General features: G+C 43.9%; 1 protein-coding gene across 1 annotated transcript in view; it reads left to right on the forward strand.

The window, feature by feature from the left end:
* Positions 1–23888, forward strand: part of LOC138947952 (potassium channel subfamily T member 2-like) — a 99186-nt gene that overhangs the window by 61877 nt on the left and 13421 nt on the right. Inside the window, exons 21-25 of the mRNA XM_070319476.1 lie at positions 167–238; positions 3028–3274; positions 3780–3881; positions 5101–5184; positions 7128–7259. Of these exons, the coding sequence (XP_070175577.1) occupies positions 167–238; positions 3028–3274; positions 3780–3881; positions 5101–5184; positions 7128–7259 (637 nt within the window). The remainder of the gene's footprint in view (positions 1–166; positions 239–3027; positions 3275–3779; positions 3882–5100; positions 5185–7127; positions 7260–23888) is intronic.

The raw sequence follows: 23888 nt of genomic DNA on the forward strand, positions 1-23888 counted from the left end.
CCTGCTAATACCACCCCGGATCTTCAATTCGTTCACATGTTCCGAGGTATATTGCAATGTATTAGGTTGATCAGCACGTTGTTTGACGACGATATCGTGGATCAAGTAATAGACGACCACAAGAACATTACTTTACTTTTCTAATTGTTCCTTTTTCTGTCTACAGCCCTGACCAAGCCTTCTTAGAAATGATGTCCTATTTCCCCCTCATCTACTGGATGACCGGAAGCATCGACTGGTGGGTGAAACGTTTTTTATTTCGAAATATCAGGCTCGGTTTTTGTGTTTGTTTTTTAATCGAACCACGAGATTCACGTGTGTTTTTTTCTTCTTTGGTTTACGCAGATTGGTAATAAACAAATGTGATTGTGGTATATGAATCTATCGACTGAAAACCTTCTTTGAAATATTTAATTGTTCTTTTGCCTGAAACCATTTGCTTTGCATAATTATATGATGTGCTGTGATAATTATATCAAGCTAAATTCCTAACCACTTGTCTACCCCCCGCGAGTTAGGGGGAGTCCCATATTGGTTGGGACGAGAAAGAATTTACCCGATGCTCCCCAGCATGTCGTAAGAGGCGACTAACGGATTCTGTTTCTCCTTTTACCCTTGTTAAAGGCACAGTAAGCCTCCCGTAAACCATCACAGAGCTCCCCGAGCGTCTACATACAGTACAAGCATACTTCCATTTGAACGCTCACCGAACGGGAACATCCTGGCTGCTTTCTGTCGAGCGTGAGAAATTTTCAAAGAATTTATTTTCGTGGACTTGCTCCTCTACAACAATGGCGCCTCGTTTTGGTGCTGGACGGCTGTTATGAATATTCAATACCGGAAATCACGCCCGGACAGTAAGCCTCCCGTAAACCATCACAGGTACTGTCAGGCTTTTACACACAGTTAGTACAAACACCCTTCCATTTGAACGCTCACCAAACGGGAACATCCTAGGTGCCCTACGTAAAGAGCGAGCAATTTTTAAAGAATTAATTTTGCAGATTGTCTCGAACACTTTTTGGACCCATCCTGAACTCAGGTCAAAAATGAGTTACTTCCCTTCGGGTCTCATTCTATCGATGTAAACTGGCGATAGCCGTGGATCGATAATCATCAAAATGTTTTTGGACCGTGGTGCGTTTTTGCGCTAGACCTAACTTTTAAAATCTAAATAATAAATTGACAGCTTGTTACACAATCGTCGCGAAATAACCTTCGTGGTTGAAAACGACGTTAAACACCAAATAAAGAAAGAATTGTTACACAAACATTCTTTAATCATAAAAGAATTCTTTTTTCATCAAGACAAGATCAGTACAGTTTGAAGTTGTTAAAGTTTGAAAAAAGAAAAGCCCGGATGCAGGGTCATGCAAGGGTCGTAGCAGACGACGGTTTATGCATATCGCCGTTCCTCTCAACAGTCAAAAGCCATCGCTAGAGTTCTTGTGAACCACAGCCGTTTGTTTCGTGCATAAAAACGTGCTATTGTAAATAAGCTCACATCGAGTCGCATTCAAATGACTAACTGACGACTACATTGTGAAAAAGAGAAACTGGATCACACGGGTTCACGATGGCTCAGGGGTAAGATAAACCACGCAAAAATAAATTCTTTGAAAATTGTTCACCTCTTTACGGAGGGCACCTAGGATGTTCTCAATCGGTGAGTGTTTAAATGAAAGGGTGTTTGTACTGTGTGTAAAAGCCTGACCGTATCTGTGATGGTTTACGGGAGGCTTACTGTGCCTTTAAGTGTTTTAAGTTTAAGCCCGAATGGAAGGCAGCTCTTCTGACAAATAGTAACACATGTTTAATAAAAGGAAAGTTAACACCATTTCTTGATTGTCCCCCTCCCTCTTCGAGGGGATTGGGTTGGTGGGACTGTTTTCACTGCCCATGTCCGTTTACATAGTTGCTGTGGTGATCGTATGTCCACGCCATTCACGCCAATGCCGGCCTAAAATAGCTGACCTGATGTACATGCTAAGCCGAGTGTATTAAGGAAGGAGGATTTCTGAGTCAGCGGTGGGGACTGAGAGATAGTGCGGGTTGTGGTAGCAAAAGAAGGAATGAAGCTATCCATTTCATGATATTTTTTTGAATTTTTTTTTTTTTGTTTTTTTTTTTTGGGGGGGGGGGGGGTATTTTGGTATTATCTTGTTAAGTTTGGGGAATTTCCACAAGGACATTCGGGCTGCTAGCGGTCAGCAACAGAATCGAGCTAACCATTTCCACCTGCATGCGTGTATCCGTGTTTTCAAAAACAGAGATTTTAGCTGTGACCTTGTGATTTTCATTGTGCGAATGCGTGCACACGGGGGTGTTCGGACACCGAGGGGAGTCTGCACAAAGTTGACTCTGGGAAATAAATCCCTTTCCGAACGTTGGGTTGAAATCCCCGCCGATTGTGACATATGGGCTAAGGTGCACGAGAAAGTTACCCACCGGTTGGGGGAGCCAGCCGCAGTGTTGGATTGGTTGAAATTGAGATTTGTTGTGATTTCAACGAATCAGACTCCGTTGTTTGTTCTCTCCCGTTTGGGTGGCACCCACTCTCACTTCGAGCGCCTCAGCCTTGGTTTCAAAGCCAGGGCCGCTACCTTTCTTCTTCTTCTTCTTCTTCTTCTTCTTCTTCTTCTTCTTCGTTCGTGGGCTGAAACTCCCACGTACACTCGTGTTTTTTGCACGAGTGGAATTTTACGTGTATGACCGTTTTTTACCCCGCCATTTAGGCAGCCATACGCCGTTTTCGGAGGAAGCATGGATTACAGGATCTTTTTCGTGCGCACTTGGTCTTGTGCTTGCGTGTACACTGACACGGGGGGTGTTCGGACACCGAGGAGCTAGTCTGCACACAAAGTTGACTCTGAGAAATAAATCTCTCGCCGAACGTGGGGACGAACTCACGCTGACAGCGGCCAACTGGATACAAATCCAGCGCGCAACCGACTGAGCTACATCCCCGCCCAGGGCCGCTACCGACTGAGCATCAATGATGCAAAGAATTCTCACATTGGTTTTCAGCCTGGACGACCTACTGCGGGCAGGGATCAACTACTCCGAGAACGTGGTAGTGGTGAACAAGGAGACGTCCAATTCCGCAGAAGAGGACACCCTGGCTGACTGCAACACCATCGTGGGCGTGCAGACCGTCTTCAGGCTCTTCCCCAAGTCCAACATCATCACCGAGCTCTCCCAGGCCTCCAACATGCGCTTCATGCAGTTCAGGGCCGACGATCTCTACGCTCTTAGCATATCCAAGTTAGAAAAGGTAAGGTTCAGTTCAATTCTAAACTCTCAGCATATCCAAGTTAGACAAGGTGAGGTTCAGTTCCCTTCTTTGACTGGGAGAGTTGACGATCTCTACGCTCTCAGCATATCCAAGTTAGAAAAGGTGAGGTTCAGTTCCCTTCTTTGACAGGAGAGTTGACGATCTCTACGCTCTCAGCATATCCAAGTTAGAAAAGGTGAGGTTCAGTTCCCTTCTTTGACAGGAGAGTTGACGATCTCTACGCTCTCAGCATATCCAAGTTAGAAATAGTGAGGGTTCAGTTCCCTTCTTTGACTTGGAAAGTTGACAATATGTACACTCTCGGCATATTCAAGCATATTCAGTTCAGTCCCATGAGTTGCTGGGTCGTTAAGCTTCATGTAGTTCAATGCCCTAAATTTTGATATTTTCTTTTAGCCTTTATTGTTCAAAATGTAAAATATCAGAAACAAGGCCCAAACTTGCACACAGTACATCGTTGTGACATGTGTTTTGAACTTTGCAGAAAGAGCGCGAACGAGGATCCAATATACACTACATGTTCCGCTTGCCTTTTGCTGCTGGCAACGTCTTCAGTGCAAGCATGTTGGATACTCTCCTCTACCAGGTAGGCCATACATTGCTGTCTTGTGCCGCTGCCTTTGTGTAATAACGGTAGAAATATGCCACGAGGAGGCGACAAACAGAAACTTTGGTATGCATAGTTATTCTCCTAAGAGAATTTTGCAAAATAAATTTTGGGATGCTATACCTGGGTAAAAGCACGAAGCAAGAATGTTACGCCACCTGTTAAACGCGTGCATGCACATTGGCATACATGTACAAACACAGATACACACAAACACACATACAGACACACAGACACACACACACACATATATACACACACGCATGCGCAAACACACACACACACACACACACACACACACACACACACACACACACACACACACACACACACACACACACACACACACACACACACACACACACACACACTTTCGCAATGGTCGTGTAACGGGTGTTGTTGAAAAGATGTTGACGCCGGTGATGCTGACGACGACGATGATGACGATATTTTGGTGGCCATAATGACGATGATGATGACGTGGTTGACGATAAGAAATACCACAATATAACAGCGGATATTATAAGATGTTTGGACCGACAAAAAAATGCTTGTCTGGCAACAATCTAGAACACATCGTTTTTGTCATTATTTTGGAAGTGCAAAAGTACGCACAATCGCCGACAGGGAGCCTTTTTTTTCAGGGCCCTAAAGCATCAGAAGTTCAAGCGATCGCGTCATACTTGTAGATGTTGTCAACCGTAAACTTTGCGTTGCTTTTTTTCCAGTTTAAACTGCACAAAGATCGAGCTGCCATCATATTTTTGAGATTAGTCGGGTTTTTTTTTAGCATGTACGGTTTCTTTTCAATGTTTTAAGACTTTTCTTTGCGCACATTGCGATTGTATAGCTAAGTTGCAAATTGACCATGAGTCATTGCGGTTATTTTCAGCATCGATTGGGTCTTTGAGAGTGAATTTTGACATTTGTTGTTCTCGGAAACACAAATCCAAAGCCGTGATTGTTCCATATATCAAACAAATTGCCTGATTGGCTTTTACTTTGACAATCCAAGTTTTTACCTGAAACCCCAAACCATTGGAAACTTGGATTTGTCACACATGAACATTGTTTTTTTTTACCCAGCTGGTTATGAATGAAAACACCTGAAAATGATGACAAAACGGTTTAGTGCAAGGGATTATTCAAATCACCATGTCTCGATTAATCAAATGTTTGCCTTCTGGTGGATGTGCAGGCATACGTGAAAGATTACCTCATCACGTTCGTCAGGCTTCTGCTTGGAATTGACCAGGCTGTTGGCTCAGGGCATCTTGAGAGTGTAAGTTTTCTTCTTCTTCTTTTTCTTCTTCAGCGTTCCAGAATTTTTCTGGTTACGTGTGAGCTCGTTTACCCATTTGGGTTCCTCACACTATACTCTGAGAGCATAGTCAGCTCACTCCGCTTTCGTTGAGTAGGCATGCTTGGTATTTTCGTGTTTCCATAACCCACCAAACTCCGACATGGATTACAGGATCTTTTCCGTGCGCACTTGGTCTTGTGCTTGCGTGTACACACGAAGGGGGTTAAGTCACTAGCAGGTCTGCACATAAGTTGACCTGGGAGATCGGAAAAATCTCCACTCTTAACCCACCAGGCGGCAGCGACCGGGATTCGAACTCACGACCTCCCGATTAGGAGGCCGACGTCTTACCACCACGCCACTGCGCCCGTCTGTAAGTTTTCGATTTGCCATGCATCTGTCTGCCTGTCTGTGTTACAGGGGTTAACTTGTTTTGCTCCTACTTACTAGGTCGTCCTTATTATGTTTTTTAAGGGAAGCCATTGAGGTTCCTTTTTATATTTAGTCAAGTTTTGACTAAATATTTTAACATCGAGGGGGAATCGAAACGAGGGTCGTGGTGTATGTGCGTGTGTCTGTGTGTCTGTGTGTCTGTGTGTCTGTGTGTGTGTGTGTGTGTGTGTGTGTAGAGCGATTCAGACTAAACTACTGGACCGATCTTTATGAAATTTGACATGAGAGTTCCTGGGTATGAAATCCCCGAACGTTTTTTTCATTTTTTTGATAAATGTCTTTGATGACGTCATATCCGGCTTTTCGTGAAAGTTGAGGCGGCACTGTCACGCCCTCATTTTTCAACCAAATTGGTTGAAATTTTGGTCAAGTAATCTTCGACGAAGCCCGGACTTCGGTATTGCATTTCAGCTTGGTGGCTTAAAAATTAATTAATGACTTTGGTCATTAAAAATCTGAAAATTGTAAAAAAAAAAATAAAATTATAAAACGATCCAAATTTACGTTTATCTTATTCTCCATCATTTGCTGATTCCAAAAACATATAAATATGTTATATTCGGATTAAAAACAAGCTCTGAAAATTAAATATATAAAAATTATTATCAAATTTTATTTTTCGAAATCAATTTAAAAACACTTTCATCTTATTCCTTGTTGGTTCCTGATTCCAAAAACATATAGATATAATATGTTTGGATTAAAAACACGCTCAGAAAGTTAAAACGAAGAGAGGTACAGAAAAGCGTGCTATCCTTCTCAGCGCAACGAATACCCCGCTCTTCTTGTCAATTCCACGGGCACTGCCTTTGCCACGGGCGGTGGAGTGACGATGCTACGAGTATACGGTCTTGCTGCGTTGCGTTGCGTTCAGTTTCATTCTGTGAGTTCGACAGCTACTTGACTAAATATTGTATTTTCGCCTTACGCGACTTGTTACATTTTAGACAAGTTTTGAACTCGTTTATTTGTGTGCGTTTTTCTCAAATGTTGATGAACATACCAACCATAAATTGAGCTATTCTTTGTCTTTCTGTTGGGACATTCTTTTATGAAAGCTCCTCTTTCTACAGGGGAGTCTTGATTGGAATTTTCTTTATGTGTGTGTGTGTGTGTGTGTGTGTGTATGTCTGTGTGTGTCCGTGTGTCTGTGTGTGTCTGTGCATGCGTGCGTGCTTGCGCTTGTGTATGCGTGTGTGTGTGTGTGTTTGTGTGTGTGTGTGTTTGTGTGTGTGTGTGTGTGTGTGTGTGTGTGTGTGTGTGTGTGTGTGTGTGTGTGTGTAGTATGACTACTCATGTCCAAGTCGAATCTCAACCTAATTCCCACACAAGAAAAGATATGCTGTTATAGTTTAGCCACATACATGATGACTGCTGCATTTATTCTGTGACTCTTCAAGGTGTGATATGCCAGTAGGTTATCACTTGCAACTGTAACCGAGACTTGTCGTTATTTTGTTCGGTTTTAGTTGAAACTATCAAAAGACGATCTGTGGATTCGAACCTACGGTCGTCTGTATCAGAAGCTGTGCTCCACTACCTGCCAAATCCCCATTGGCATCTACAGAACAGAATATCGAACAGGATCGGAGACTACACCGGTAAGTTTCCATTTAAAAATATTAAGTGTTCCGTTGAAAACCATCTTGCAGAGACGCCTTCACACATGCTGAACTAGAGATAGGGTATTTCAATGTGGACACGATTTGATTGTGTTTGTATGTTTTTGTTTTTAGTTCGTCAGTGACTTTTTGTTGCAGTTTTATGCCTTCAAACAATAGCTCATCACACTAGTTCATCGTTAGCTGACTGAAAGGTTGTGTTATTTTTTGTTAAATCACCCTGTTCTTACATTTGTTGCGCAGCTGCTGTTGAAAATACCGTGTGTGATATGAATGTCAGAATACAATTTCTGTTATGCTGACAGGTAGTTTTCACATTTAAGATTGCTGTACGACTTTTTTTAATAACACTTCAAAGATTTGGGAAGGAATAACATCGTGAGATGTATTTGAACAGATTATAAAACATTAACAAACGATACGAAAAGTATAGCTTCCAGACGTCCCCAAAATTAATCTGGATATTGTCAAGTCTATAAGTTTTATGAATAGAAGAGTTTTATCTGTAAAATATAAATTTCAGAAATATGAATTATGACTATTTGGATAAGTACCTCTTTCTGTGAAGAATGAGATTAGGTCTTTTATAGATGTGATTTGTGTTATACTATGGTACGGTAACTCATGGAGAATTTAGGTTTCATTTGGAGAAGTTTTGTTTTCTTATTTTTTGTGTGTGATAGACGTGCATTTCTCGTTGAGTAACATCGAGGCCAAAGAAAAAAACCTTTTAACTTATAGCATTTCATACTTTCTTTGTCCTAGCCGTATTCTATGTTCTGTGTGGTGATTCCGTGTGTATGCATAAGCCGTATAATTCTTGGCCATACTCTTTTTTTGTGATTGTAGGCTACACATGTGAATAGTTACATGACATTTTCAACATCTATCTCTGCTGGGCAAAATTATGCCTGATGGTTCTTTGACATGGAACAAAAGTAGCGTTTTAAGTTTTATTTCAATATTTTCATGGCTTTTCTCTACTCTGTTTGGAATTATTTATGAAAAGGAACACACCAAAAGCCAAAGGCTTGCAAGAACATACTCACAACGTAGGCGAGAGTTTCGAGCAGTTCAAGCAGCTGAAACTCATCTTAACCGCGTGAGTAGATTATACAACGGAGTGCCGCCTGGTGATCCACAACCTCACAGAGTGTTTTCCTTTTTGGATTGACAGATTTGCTTGTTTTGCTAATTGGCTAGTTTACAAAAATGCGTTGAATTGCTTGGCCGTCTAACACTAACTCCACTGACTAGAAAGCTGGGAGCGTGCGTGCAACTAACTTGATTAATTGGAACATAGTTTTTTCCTGGTGAATGGAGTGATGAACTAATGGACACTTTCATGGCGCTGCAGAGAGCTACATATTCCCACAGTAGATAAAATAGGCCTGGGACTGGTATGCTGATTCCTCCCTTGCCTGTATATAGTATGCATTTTCTGGCACCTAAATTATTCTGGACATTGTCGGGTGTATATGTTTATAAAAAGATTTTAATGGGGAAAACATAAATTTGTGAAATATGAGATTACGGTTAAAGTTAAATTTTGTGTGAAAATCAGATCTTGGGCAAACAAGACTTTCCCTTTGTTGTCATACAACAAACAGCCTTATGGTTCCAGAAGCGGTTAAAGGCTGTAGGTAAACTCATATTGCCTAAACCCTAAAGTTAACAAGAATATTACAAACTTTTTTTCAAGCAGTGTCATAGATACTTGTTCCTTTTGGCTAATCATTTTATGTGCTAAAATGCCGTTTTGGTTCTGAATATAAAACCAGGAGTTTCGTTTTTAAGTTTGTTGGGTGCATATCACTTGTATGCTTGAACCTTTTTATTGATATTGAAGAGTTCTTTCCAGAATAATTTAAAAGCACTTAAAACTGCTTTTGTATTTCATCTCTGCCAGTCTTTAATTTAATTTAATGTACTGCTTTGACATCTCTACCTCGTAAGCTGAATGCCTTTTTGTAAACTCGCCATTACGCCGTTGTGTGATTTTCGTTGAATTATCAGCTTACAGCATGTTTTTGTCGGTTTTGTTTACAATCCTGCACATGTACGAAAGTTATATTATCGACGTTTGGATTTATAACCAGTTTCGTGTTCTGTTGAGACTGAACTTTTACAAATACTGTGTAAAAATGTGTGTAAACCACCACAGAACTGTCCAGGCTTTTACTTGGTATGTGAAGCTTTGAATTATTTGGACGAAGTCGACTTTGTGAAGTCGGCTTCACAAAGCTGGTTGCACGAAGCTTTGGCACTGACATTTCTGTGCGAAGTCTTCACGAAGTCGACTTCGGGCTCAAATAAAAACAGCCTTAAACAGCAGTGTTCCACGTTGGCTTCTGACAACGCGGATTTAGGCCTAAAAAAAAATAGGTGTGGTTACGGTAACCCGACCTACCTTATTTTTAGGGGCCAACCCTATAACTTTTTATTACATTTAGTCAAGTTTTGACTAAATGTTTTAACATAGAGGGGGGAATCGAGACGAGGGTCGTGGTGTATGTGTGTGTGTCTGTGTGTGTGTGTGTGTGTAGAGCGATTCAGACTAAACTACTGGACCGATCTTTATGAAATTTGACATGAGAGTTCCTGGGTATGATATCCTCAGATGTTTTTTTCATTTTTTTGATAAATGTCTTTGATGACGTCATATCCGGCTTTTCGTGAATGTCACGTTTCAATATATCACTTAAGGTGATTATGAACCGGTTAATTACTACTAATTAACTAACCACACCACGATCCACTCTCGCAGTCATACAATTAAATAGAGTCAACAAAAGTATAAGTTTCAGACGCCTGTTTATGTATAAACTCTCCACCTCCCTCGAGCCTTCACTCAAAATATGTTCCTTTTACGTTCTCAACACGTAAAAAACCAGTGTTCACTGACAAAATGCCAGTAGTATGTAGAAAATTATAGGAACACGCTGAACCCGTGTAAATATAGTTAAATGCGAATGTTCTGTTCGAAAAGCTCTAGTTCGTGCAGGTGTCACACACCCCACGTTGTCACTACTCCAATGAAATCATAGATACGAAAAGACAACGGTGGTCAACGGGGTGCGTACGACATGGTGCACTTAGCTTTATCTCTGCTGCTGCTGCTTAGCCGGTATGCTGGTTAGTCGGTTCGCTGGTTAGCCGGTCCGCTGGTTAGCCGGTTCGCTGGTTAGCCGGTCCGCTGGTTAGCGCAGCTTCAACAGTTCCCGCCAGAGTCAGCCGTGCAGATGTTACAGGAATGTAACGAAGCGAGGCGAACGAAACGAAGCGAAGGCTGCAAACAGAAAGCATCGGTGCACTAAACATGTCAGCTACCCCTCACCCACCACCTTAAAACATGTCATCTTTAAATATCTCATCGAGCACGTGGGCCTGCACAAAACTGACTTTTTACAACAACAAAACAGCCATTTTCCGTCCTTCTCTCCCTATCTGCAAAAACCATATACAGATTAGTATTTTAGCGTCACAGAGAGTAAATTATGCGCTAACCTGGAAAGAACAACAGAGAGTATTTCATTCCACAACACAGACTCATCAACAGCGTTAAATAATGATTTATTACCTCAAAAGCCTATGATTGTAACTCTCAATGGAAGCAAAGTCCGCCTCCTCCCTGGAACAGTCTCTGTTCGTCAACAGTGACCCAAAACGTCCAGAACCCCTTGTCGAATCCTTATGCGAAAGCCATCGCCGACGAAGGAAATGTGACGACTTGTCCTCAGCAAAATACGTGGCAGAGGAAAGGAATAACTTGTGGAAGTTCCCCTAGAGTGCCGAATATGATACTCGGTGAAAAACCATCATACTCTAGTAACTGTGTGTTAGGTCCTTCCCCTTCTGCCGCTGGGTGTCAAGTGTGTCGTCCTTGAGTCTCTGACAGACCACCTAGCCAAATACACGTGACTGACCTTGTCACCAAACCAGTCCAGCTATACACAGTTTTGCCTCCCCAAGCAGGAAAAAGACACGAGAAACTCAATCCCTGAAAATCCCGTGCGCGCTGTCAGCGAAAAAAACCGTCAGCCCTATGACAGCAGAAACCTGCACTGTGAAGCTCGTGCGTTTCAAAACATCCGTGCTCGGGAGCACTGTCAGCAAAAACTCTGCTGTGTCCAATATCACGCACAGGCGCTTTCTATCATACATTGACCCAGAACAGGCACTCCACTGAGTGACGCTTTCTTGGTCTCTGTCACCCGATCGTGACACACCTCCCCTCTTCAAGACGAAACCTCGGTTTCGCTCACAGTCATGTTCTCCTCTACAGCCCGAGAGAGAAAGTCAGCTCCAACATTGTTGGCGCCCGGAATGACGCGTACCGTGAATTGGTACGGTTGGAGAATCAACGCCCAGCGCATAAGTCTGGCGTTTGCCAACCTTGCAACCTGAAGATATTGCAGAGGTTGATGGTCCGTCTCCAGACAGAAAGGTCGTCCGTACAGGTACGCTTCGAACTTCTGGATGCCCCAGACAATGGCGAGACACTCGCGTTCAACCGTTGCATACGCTGCCTCGGCCGAGGTCAGCTTACGGCTGGCGAAGCAAACAGGGTGCAAAAACCCCTCTGTCTCCTGAAGCAACACTGCCCCAAGTCCCTTCCCTGAAGCGTCTGTCCTCAGCACGAAGTCCTTGTTCAGGTCTGGTAGTCGGAGAATAGGCTGACTGGTGAGTCGCCTCTTCAGGGTGTTGAATGCGGAGCTACATTCCTCAGTCCACACTACAACGGTCGGTTGTAGTTTCTTGGTAAGGTTGGTCAGTGGTAGAGCGATTTCGGCAAAGTGCGGGATGAAGCGTCTATAGAAGCTGGCTAGGCCCAGGAAAGACCTGACTTCTTTCTTCGTGCGCGGTGGCTCCGCCTCCCGAATCTTCTGGATCTTGTCGTCCTCTGGAACGAGCAATCCCTCGCCGACAACATGACCCAGGAAAGACAATTCCCGGAATCCCAAGTAGCACTTGGACGGTTTAGCTCCCAGATTTCCGTCCTTCAACCTCCCGAACACGTCGCGCAGGGCGTCGAGATGTTCAGTCCATGTCTCTGTCGCGATCAGCACATCGTCGATGAAACTGCTGATGTCCTCGCGCTTCAATGGTTCCAAAAGTTTCCTCATCATGCGAGTGAAGACGGCACCTGCATTCTGTAGACCAAAAGGCATGACTGTCCACTGGAACTGGCCGAATGGAGTGGTAAATGCAGTCTTTGGGCGGTCTTCCTCGGCAACTGGGATTTGCCAGTATCCCTTGGTGAGGTCCAGTTTGGAAAAGTACTTGGCCTTGGCCAAGTGACTGAAGAGGTAGTCCACATCAGGCATGGGTTCCGCGTCAAACGCCGTAATCTTGTTCAGCTTCCGGTAGTCAACACAGAACCTGACGCGTCCATCCTTCTTCTTTACAAGCACAATTGGTGAACTGTAGGGAGAGTTCGCTGGCTCGATGACGCCCAACTTCGTCATGTCGGCGATTTCCTTCCTGACCACCTCCTTCTGGGCATGAGGCATGGGATACTGCTTCGTCCTCACTGGCTGTTTCTCCAGCAAGTCGAAGGTAAACTCCTCTAGATGCGTCTGAAGTGGTATGTCTGTAAGGACCCGTGCTGCATCCTTCAGGATCTCTTGCAGGTCCGCCTGCTGGTCGTCCCCAAGATCAGGTGAGATGTGCACGTCCGTGTGATCTTCACTAGCCTCCAGCGGACAAACTGGTACACGTCCTCCTCCCTGTTCTTCCGTTGTCTCGTCCATCACGACAGCAACTGCTTCTGTCACTTTGTCCTTTTCCCCGTAGGCCGTCCTTTCTATGTAGGCGCGCAGCAGGTTGGCGTGGTACAGGCGTGCTTTCCCGTTCATGACGATCCTGTAGTCGTTCTGGCCCACTTTCGCTGTCACCTCAAAAGGTCCTTGCCACTGCAGTTGTAGCTTGTTGTGTTTGACAGGTAAAAGTAGCAACACCCGTTCTCCAATCTTGAAGCTGCGCGGCCGTGCCTTGCGGTCGAATCCTCGCGCATAACGCTGTGCTGCTCTCCCCAGGTTCTCTTGAGCCAGTTTGCAGGTCTCTTCAATCCTGTTCCTGAGTTCTACGATGTAGGTCGCTGTCGTCTGCACCTCCTCGTCAGCTTCTTCGTCTGTCCAAGCCTGACGCAGGATAGCCATGGGACCGCGTACCTGTCTGCCGTACAACAGCTCGAATGGGGAAAAGCCCAAGCTCTCCTGAGGAACCTCGCGGTATGCAAAAAGCAATGCTGGGATGTACCTGTCCCACGTGCGTGGTTTCTCCTGAGCTAGTTTCCTCAGCATGGTCTTCAAGGTGCCATTGAACCTCTCCACCAGTCCGTTGCACTGAGCATGGTAAGGAGTGGTGAAGTGCTGCTCCAGTGATAGCAGTCGTGCTGCCTCCGCCATCACTCCTCCCGTGAACTGCGTGCCTCTGTCGGTGAGTACCTCTGATGGAATTCCCAGCCGGGACCACATAGTAACCAGAGCCTCAGCTACTCGCGTGGCTTCAATCGATTTCAGAGGGATCGCCTCTGGGTATCGAGTAGCGTAGTCCACCATGGTCAAAATGTATCTGTTTCCGTCCTCAGACGCAGGCAAGATGGGCCCGATGATGTCCGCTGCCACCCGACGAAAGGGTTCGTCGATGAGCGGCATCTTCTCCAAGGGGACCTTCCTCACCCTTCCTTTGGCAACCACCTTCTGGCACTTATCGCAGGACGCACAGAAACGTCGGACATCCGTGCAGATGCCTGGCCAGTAAAAGTGGCGCCAGACACGATCCGTGGTCTTCTTGGTGCCAAGATGACCTCCCAGAATCGAGTCGTGTGCCGTTGCCATGACACCCTCGCGAAACTCGCGAGGCACGACAACCTGTTTGAATGCACCTTCCTTGTTGCTGAACTCACGGTAGAGCAACTTCTTGTCCCTGAGGAACCTTGACCTCCCATGCTTCCCGCTCAGCTTCACCTTCCCCGACTTCGCGTGCTCCCGAGGAGTAGCTAAGGTCGGGTCAGAATCCTGAGCCTTCGCGAGAAGCGCGGGGGTCACGTTCCCCAGGGCAGCTCGTGCAGCAGGTAGGGGTTTGAGAGGTTTGTCCTCTCGCTCCGCCTGTGCCCGCGTGAGCACTGAAATGACGTCGGGAGACCGATAAACGGGAACCTCCCTGGTGACGCCGTCCACAAACCGAACCCGGTTCCCAATGAGCAGGTCGCATGGAGGATCGTCCATGACGACGGCCACAATGGTCCCCGTGAACAACGGGGTTACGACCTTGATCACTGCCGTGTTCAAGTCGTAAGCGTGAGATGCCTCGGCCATTCTCACCCTGATGCTGTCTCCTGTGTAGGCCATAGCTGGAACTAGACTCGCCCGAACCACTATCATGTCTGCCCCTGTGTCCCGCAGACCTTCGCCCTTCACTCCGTTAACGTAGACGTTGCAGTGGGGCTGGAAATGTTTCCTGGAGCACGGAACGCAGAGTTGTGGGATGGTGCATGAGCTCGTGACGTCCCTGAACTCCTCACTGCCAACGAAGTGAACGCCCTTCTGGTCAGCCTGTCTCTTGTGGCAGTCCTTCTTCACGTGGCCCCGCTTGTTGCAGTAGTAACACTGGATGTCAGTTCTGGAACTCGATCCCTTGTGTCCCTGATCGTCCTTCCCGTCCTTGGGTCCTGAAGAACCCGAATTTCCTGTTTTTCCTGGCCGTGAGCCTGAAGATTTGCCGGAGATCGCCTGGGCGTCCTCGTGCACTCTGATCCAGTCGGCTGCCTCCTGAGTAGTCTTGGGCTGGTGCTCCTGCACGAAGGTCACCACCTCAGGTCGCAGGCTGGACATCAGTTGTTCCATGACTATGAGGTCGGCAAGGTCGTTGACGGTCCAGTCCTTTTCGGCCATCTCCACCCAGCGCCGCAGGTAGAGGTTAAGGCGTGCCACAAACTGATGACTCAGCTCGCCGCTCAGTCTCTTGCTGTTACGCAGACGTCGTCTGTAGGCTTCAGCAGTCAGGTTAAAGCGCTGGAGTAACGCCTTCTTAAGTGCCTGATAGTCTCTCGCCTCGTCGTCCTCCAAAGCGTTGTAGAGCTGCAATGCGCGTCCCTTTAAGCAGGTGCTAAGGCGGCTAGCCCACGTGGCCTCTTCCCACTTCTGGTCAGATGCAATGCGCTCAAACCGGCGTAAAAAGTCGTCGAGCTCGTCCTTGTCATCGTCGAACGTCGGCAGTCTCGTACGGTCGGCAACAAACGTCGGCGCGCTAGCCTGAGTAAGCGTACCCTTCTCGGCCTGTAGCCTAGCTAGTTCTAGCTGGAGATCGCGATCCGCCTGTTCCTTCCGGTCTAGTCTGTCACGTTCGTCTTTCTTTTCCTGTCTGTCAAGTTCGGCCTGTCGTTCGGCCTGTCGTTCCTGTCTTGCAAGTTCGTCTTTCTTTTCCTGTCTGTCAAGTTCGGCCTGTCGTTCGGCCTGTCGTTCCTGTCTTGCAAGTTCGTCTTTCTTTTCCTGTCTGTCTCGTTCTCTTTCTTGTCTGTCAAGTTCGTCTTTCTTTTCCTGTCTGTCTCGTTCTGCCTGTCGTTCTCTTTCTTGTCTGTCAAGTTCGTCCTTCTTGTCCTGTCTGTCACGTTCGGCCTGTCGTTCTTGTCTGTCAAGCTCTTCTTTTCTCGTCTGTCGCTCTATGTCTTCCCTACGTTCCAGCTCCTTGCGTTTAAGCAAACTACGCGCTCTAACGCGTGCGTCTCGCTCTGTCTGTTCCTCACTGCCAGGAGTCTCGAAAGTTATTCTCCTCGTCGGAGATCCCCCTGTAGCCATGGTTAGTTTTAGCAAAGCTTTATTACCAAAGTAAGTCTAACGCAGCTATAGCTAGAACACGCGGTGATGAAAGCGGTGGATACAAAAATCCAGCAACCGGAAAATGCAGAAGAAAAATCCAAACGGTGTAGAACAAAACGCGTAGCCTACTTTATGGCTGCTTTTTGCGGTGAAACAAAGTGTTTCCCACAGCCGTGGCCTACTTTATCGGCTGCTTTTTGCGGTGAAACAGAGTGTCTCCCACAGCCTTGGTTAGGACAGAAGTCCTCGGACCCTTCCCCCCCAAAATTCCAACAAAGTCAAAATATGGAGAAAAATCCAAGTAAAACAAGACTATAGAAATGTAACCTGTTACAGAATGCGAAACAACAATGTAGAGAAAACTGAGTAAAACGAATAACAAATCCGCTAACCCCGCTCAGCTCTCTGCAACGGAAAACTCTGAACGTACAACAACAAAGATTCACAAACGAAGGAAAGGGAGATAATCACAGTTAGCGCATACAATAACTCACAAATTACAATTTACATTTCCTGCAAGATGTGAATCGCTTAAGGTGTGGTATATGATCAAAACTATACAAAAAAGGGTAGCACCAAGCAGAAAATAAGTCGAGCACTGACGAGATTATCTGCTCTTAGTTCTCCTTAATTGGTGGGTCTTTATCAGTTGGAAATTAACTGAGTAAATCCCGGCTTGGCCCCCACGTGTCACGTTTCAATATATCACTTAAGGTGATTATGAACCGGTTAATTACTACTAATTAACTAACCACACCACGATCCACTCTCGCAGTCATACAATTAAATAGAGTCAACAAAAGTATAAGTTTCAGACGCCTGTTTATGTATAAACTCTCCACCTCCCTCGAGCCTTCACTCAAAATATGTTCCTTTTACGTTCTCAACACGTAAAAAACCAGTGTTCACTGACAAAATGCCAGTAGTATGTAGAAAATTATAGGAACACGCTGAACCCGTGTAAATATAGTTAAATGCGAATGTTCTGTTCGAAAAGCTCTAGTTCGTGCAGGTGTCACACACCCCACGTTGTCACTACTCCAATGAAATCATAGATACGAAAAGACAACGGTGGTCAACGGGGTGCGTACGACATGGTGCACTTAGCTTTATCTCTGCTGCTGCTGCTTAGCCGGTATGCTGGTTAGTCGGTTCGCTGGTTAGCCGGTCCGCTGGTTAGCCGGTTCGCTGGTTAGCCGGTCCGCTGGTTAGCGCAGCTTCAACAGTTCCCGCCAGAGTCAGCCGTGCAGATGTTACAGGAATGTAACGAAGCGAGGCGAACGAAACGAAGCGAAGGCTGCAAACAGAAAGCATCGGTGCACTAAACATGTCAGCTACCCCTCACCCACCACCTTAAAACATGTCATCTTTAAATATCTCATCGAGCACGTGGGCCTGCACAAAACTGACTTTTTACAACAACAAAACAGCCATTTTCCGTCCTTCTCTCCCTATCTGCAAAAACCATATACAGATTAGTATTTTAGCGTCACAGAGAGTAAATTATGCGCTAACCTGGAAAGAACAACAGAGAGTATTTCATTCCACAACACAGACTCATCAACAGCGTTAAATAATGATTTATTACCTCAAAAGCCTATGATTGTAACTCTCAATGGAAGCAAAGTCCGCCTCCTCCCTGGAACAGTCTCTGTTCGTCAACAGTGACCCAAAACGTCCAGAACCCCTTGTCGAATCCTTATGCGAAAGCCATCGCCGACGAAGGAAATGTGACGACTTGTCCTCAGCAAAATACGTGGCAGAGGAAAGGAATAACTTGTGGAAGTTCCCCTAGAGTGCCGAATATGATACTCGGTGAAAAACCATCATACTCTAGTAACTGTGTGTTAGGTCCTTCCCCTTCTGCCGCTGGGTGTCAAGTGTGTCGTCCTTGAGTCTCTGACAGACCACCTAGCCAAATACACGTGACTGACCTTGTCACCAAACCAGTCCAGCTATACACAGTTTTGCCTCCCCAAGCAGGAAAAAGACACGAGAAACTCAATCCCTGAAAATCCCGTGCGCGCTGTCAGCGAAAAAAACCGTCAGCCCTATGACAGCAGAAACCTGCACTGTGAAGCTCGTGCGTTTCAAAACATCCGTGCTCGGGAGCACTGTCAGCAAAAACTCTGCTGTGTCCAATATCACGCACAGGCGCTTTCTATCATACATTGACCCAGAACAGGCACTCCACTGAGTGACGCTTTCTTGGTCTCTGTCACCCGATCGTGACAGTGAAAGTTGAGGCGGCACTGTCACGCTCTCATTTTTAAACCAAATTGGTTGAAATTTTGGTCAAGTAATCTCCGACGAAGCCCGGACTTCGGTATTGCATTTCAGCTTGGTGGCTTAAAAATTAATTAATGACTTTGGTCATTAAAAATCTGAAAATTGTAAAAAAAATTTTTATAAAACGATCCAAATTTACGTTCATCTTATTCTCCATCATTTTCTGATTCCAAAAACATATAAATATGTTATATTTGGATTAAAAACAAGCTCTGAAAATTAAAAATATAAAAATTATGATCAAAATTAAATTTTCGAAATCAATTTAAAAACACTTTCATCGTATTCCTTGTCCGTTCCTGATTCTAAACACATATAGATATGATATGTTTGGATTGAAAACACGCTCAGAAAGTTAAAACGAAGAGAGGTACAGAAAAGCGTGCTATCCTTCTCAGCGCAACTACTACCCCGCTCTTCTTGTCAATTTCACTGCCTTTGCCATGAGCGGTGGACTGACGATGCTACGAGTATACGGTCTTGCTGCGTTGCATTGCGTTCAGTTTCATTCTGTGAGTTCGACAGCTACTTGACTAAATGTTGTATTTTCGCCTTACGCGACTTGTTACATTTGTAAAACAAAAAATTTAAAAAAAAATTAAAAAAAAAACCGGCTGCAGAAGTCGCAGCACAGGCTTCATGTCTCACCCAGTCACATTATTCTGACACCGTCCTAGGTATGACCCGGCCGGGGTTCGAACCCACTACCTCCCGCTCATTGGGTGGACGCCTTACCACTAGGCCACCGTGTTGCGGTTTTCAGCCAAGTATCGAGGTTCGATTTCCACAGTGTAAAGGAAACTGTGAAGCAGACGCCAATATAAAACAGTGTACACAAAGAACTTGCAAGTGAGGTTCTAATGGGCGGTTCTGGTGAGCTGTTATGCCCCCTCTTTCTTTCGGCTGGTAACTGGCGCCACCTCGCGGCAAGATCACACGAGAAAGGAAAAAACCCTTGTATTGGTCCCAAATAGCATATCGGTTTGGGAACAGTTCGTGTGTAAGTCGTGCATTTTATACGGTAAACAGACAATGGTCGGTTCTGGTGAGGTTATGCCCCTTCTTTCTTTCGGTTGGTAACTGGCGCCACCTCGCGGCAAGATCATAGGAGTTGTCTCGCGTTTTCACCCCATGCCCAGAAGCGCTCATTTGACAATATATAGCATTCATCAAAAGCAAATTCATGAATATGCTCGTCCATTCTTTTAAAAATCGTTAATATAAAACAGCTAGAATCCACATGGCCATAATGATAGTGTTGTCTGACCTAAAAAAAAAAAATTTGGGAGGCAACAAACTTATAAATATATTTCAATTAACAAGTTATAACAGTCATTCATTGAATGCTTACTGATGCTATGTTTATATTTTTGGAATGTAATAATTGGAAGTTCTTAATTGCTTGCGACAGTTGCATGTTGACGGATGCGATCACCTATTCAGTTTAATGATTTTATTTATGCTTTTATTATTTTGTGCCATGAAGACTATCCACGTTTTATTCAGCAACATTGTTACCAGTTTAGCTTTGTGTAATAATGGGTTTCTTTTTTTGTCATGGATAGTTTCATTATTACATTATTGGCTACATTATAATTATATTCCTTGAGGCCCAAAATTGGTGGTTTTTTTGGGGTGGGTGGAGGGGTTTGGGTGGAAAGGAATGATAGGGAACTGCTTCCTATAGCCGGCTATGAAACTTGCCAAAAGGAAGTGAAAGAGCAATAAATACTTCATGTCCGCAAAGATATAATTCAGAAACAATTCAGAAACAATAATAATTACCTCGATTAGTTGATTCAAATATTTTGAACACTTTGAAATATATCTACATTGCATGATATTTATTGTAAAATCCGCATGTTTTACCTTTGGTATTTTTACTCCTTTTTTGTTTAATCTTCCCATGAATTTGGTGGTTGGTTGTTCAAAATCACCACGGTGTTACAAAAGTGGATAGTCTTGAAAATGGCATGTACCTTTTTTGTTTTCTGATTCTTTCTTTTTTCATTTTGGTTTGTGTTGCAATGTAGACCCCTTCGATGGTGTCCCGGGATCAATCGGCCCTCAACCTAGCCTTTAGAAATTCCTTTGTGAGTAACCCGTCTCTGGGCCACTTTATGTCCAATCATTTCCTGGTCATGATCTCCTCAATGGTTTTCAATTAATTTATAGATAATGGCATGCACACTCATTTCTTTCTCATCGTCACCAGTCTGTGTGCGTTGTGCCTCTTGACTATTCTTTTATAACTTTGTAATTTCCCGTTCTAAAGCTCTGTGTCTTTTGAAGTAACAAATCATTTCGATAATTTGTCTTTTACTTACCTAGCTGCAAGGTTTTTATTTTATTTCAAAGTTGTATGGATAAATCTCATTTCAGCTTGATTCTTGTTCACACGGTTATATCATAGTTTTTTTTCTTCTCACATTTTGTTTATCTTTTGCTTGTTTCTTGTTTCTTGCATATATGCATATTTGTTTGCCTGATGGTTTCAAAAATACCACCTATTTTATCACCTACTTAAACCAATATCATAATTCATTTTATGATTATTATTTGACTCATTTTGTTTAATATCATATACTGTATCATCATAAAGTGTTTACTTTCTTTCTCAAAAAAGAATGATTCTGTGGCTTTTCCATCAGTCAACAGTATGGTGCTACTTTGTGTTGCCTTTGATGTGAACTGAGATCTACTTGGTTTTTACAATGTTACCTGTGTTCGGAGATCGTTATAACCATAGTACCGACGTCTTTGTACCTGTTAGTAAATGGGTACTGTGTACTCAACCGAGTCAACTAAACGCAGTCATTTGCTCTTCACCTTAAAGTCAAAACGAAAAGAAACTTGTTGTTGAACGATGTTTTTAATGCAGTCTAGACTTTGATCAATTTCGTCGATTTTTAACTAACTGCTTTTTTCAACAATAAGGCATTCAGCACTCTCAATATACCGTAAAAGCCATTGTTGATGTATCGTAACACTTTTGCAAGTGTAAAGTTATCAGCGTATTATGTTGGATACGAAAACAAAATATGATTTTTGCTCTGTTTTACCAGTCTGAGGTCAAGATATATGACTCATTTTCGTGAACACAGTTATAAGTGTTATTCACAGAAAAGATACTTGTGCATAAGGGAGACATTTTGTTGGACCTTGTGTAAGAGATTTGAAATAAAGAAGATCCGTAGTTATCCTTATTAATCTCCTTCCAGATTCTTTATATGTGCACACACACACACACAGTCAATCATCTGACTCCCGCTCAGAAGTTTAGGAAAGCAGAGAGAAGATTAGAAGAATTTGTAGTCTTTCACCAACTCATTCTTTCCAAACAATAGCCAATGGTTTAATTAGAACATACAAATTGGTTTGTTTCTGACATAGCAATTATCAACTCATTCCTCAAATTCTCAAATACTTTCTTGCTTACAATAATCAATTCATGACCTTTTGAAACTCATTCATTCATTGTCCACGACCTTGTGAAACTCACTCATTCATTGTCAACGTCATAACATATTTACAAGGACAAGAAAGCAAATAAACAAAACATAACTTTTACGTTATGTAGAGGTGACGATGTAGCTAGCCTTCAACCTTACGGCCTCCATCGCACCCTCGCCACACTGGCATCACCCCGCACAAGTCAGACTGGGGCGGCCTGTTACAAAATATAACACCCTACTGTAACAACTAACAATATTCAAAAACACACCAACCGAGCACAAGAAAATTATACAATTCCGAAATTATTCAAGTACACAAGTCATGTCCGCGCATACAAAAGAAATGTTCAAGTTCACACAAAACTAGCAAAGTACCTCATCTTCCAATATGGCGGCACCCATACAAAAGTCCAAGTCATCCCGGCAATGTTTCCCGGTTCCAAGGTTGACATCAAAAGCAAGAGCAGGTTTTCTCATCCGAGAGCCCAGGTCGAATGACTTTCAATTGTCAGGCAGTTTACAATCACAACTCACAAAATCAGGCGGTTGCGATTATAACGCGAACAACTCGCACAGTTGTAAATTCACGTGCCGCGAACCCAGTTTGACCGTCCGTAGCTAACCATGGAATTTTACTGAACTGTTAAAAGTTTCCACTCTCAAAGTTAAACAACTCCTGACAACCTCTTTGTATTACAAAAAAGCACTAGTTATATCCCTTCAACTATAAACACCATAACCGCCATTCATTACATCACCCCTTTCCCCGATTAAAAAAAAATGTGAACCCAAAATGAACATTTTTTTTTTTTCAAAAACTGTACAAGTATAAGTATTCCAGTAACAAGAAAAATTTTTTAAATACATATAAAAAATACATAAATAGATTAATAAATAATCAAAGCATAAGGAAAACATTTATTAAATACTCTGTCCGTTCCCAAAGAGTGCAATCAGTTTACAACCAAAAGACAGTGCCATCCACCAAAAAAGTGACGAAAGCCACGAGGCTGTCCTTAAACATGAGCAACAATGGCAAGCATAATAAACCACATTTACGCCGCCGTGTAGATAATCACCCACTGTGTTAATCCACAATAGTTATACTCATGGACATTCAGCAATTTTCGCCTATTACTGAATGCAATAACATTGACGTTCTTGGTACCAAAGATCGCCAACAAAGTTTGAGTAGCCCCCGCTAAACTCAATACAGTAAACCTCGACTACAACACAAAATGGTACTAGCATCAAAATATCCAAACAAATTTTTCCAGCCAGATTAAATAATAATCACAATGTGAAAAAAAACCAAGAACAAAATTAAATTAGTTCTTAATACATACACAGCATATCAACACTCACAGCACAAAAAGTATTGTCCTTGTTGATTGCAGAAAGTCTTTTCACTGTTCTTTCAACCATCATGTTCCATTCACTTCGTCAAGCGTGACAACACATCAGCCTCAAAATTCCTGACTCCAGGAATTGGCACTACTGTGAATGAATACTCTTGGAGAGACAGAGCCCATCGCAACAGTCGTCCGTTGGCAGTTTTGGACTGTCGTAAGTACGTCAACGGTCTGTGATCAGTCTCAACAAAGAAATGTGAGCCAAACAAATAGCGATGGAATTTGTCAACTGCCCACACCAACGCTAGGCACTCTCTCTCCACAGTAGAGTATCTGGTTTCTCTTTCCAGCAGTTTCCTGCTGGCATACAGAACTGGATGAAGGACGTCGTCATCATCAGGCTGCATCAGGGCTGCTCCAATCCCCGTGGAGGATGCATCCGACCGCACTGTGAACGGCCTGGAAAAGTCTGGCAATCTCACCAGTGGTTCAGACGACAAAATTTCTTTGACCCTGTCAAAAGCCATCTGACACTCTTTTGACCAACGAACTTTGTTTGGTTGGTTCTTCTTTGTGAGTTCTACCAGGGGGAACACAATAGACGCGAAGCTTGGGACATAGCGCCTATAGAAACTGATGAGCCCTACCAATGACCGGACTTGTTTCTTTGTGGTTGGGACAGAGACATTC

The sequence above is a fragment of the Littorina saxatilis genome, linkage group LG15 (genome assembly GCF_037325665.1).
Source record: "Littorina saxatilis isolate snail1 linkage group LG15, US_GU_Lsax_2.0, whole genome shotgun sequence".
Classification (NCBI taxonomy): Eukaryota; Metazoa; Mollusca; class Gastropoda; order Littorinimorpha; family Littorinidae; genus Littorina; species Littorina saxatilis.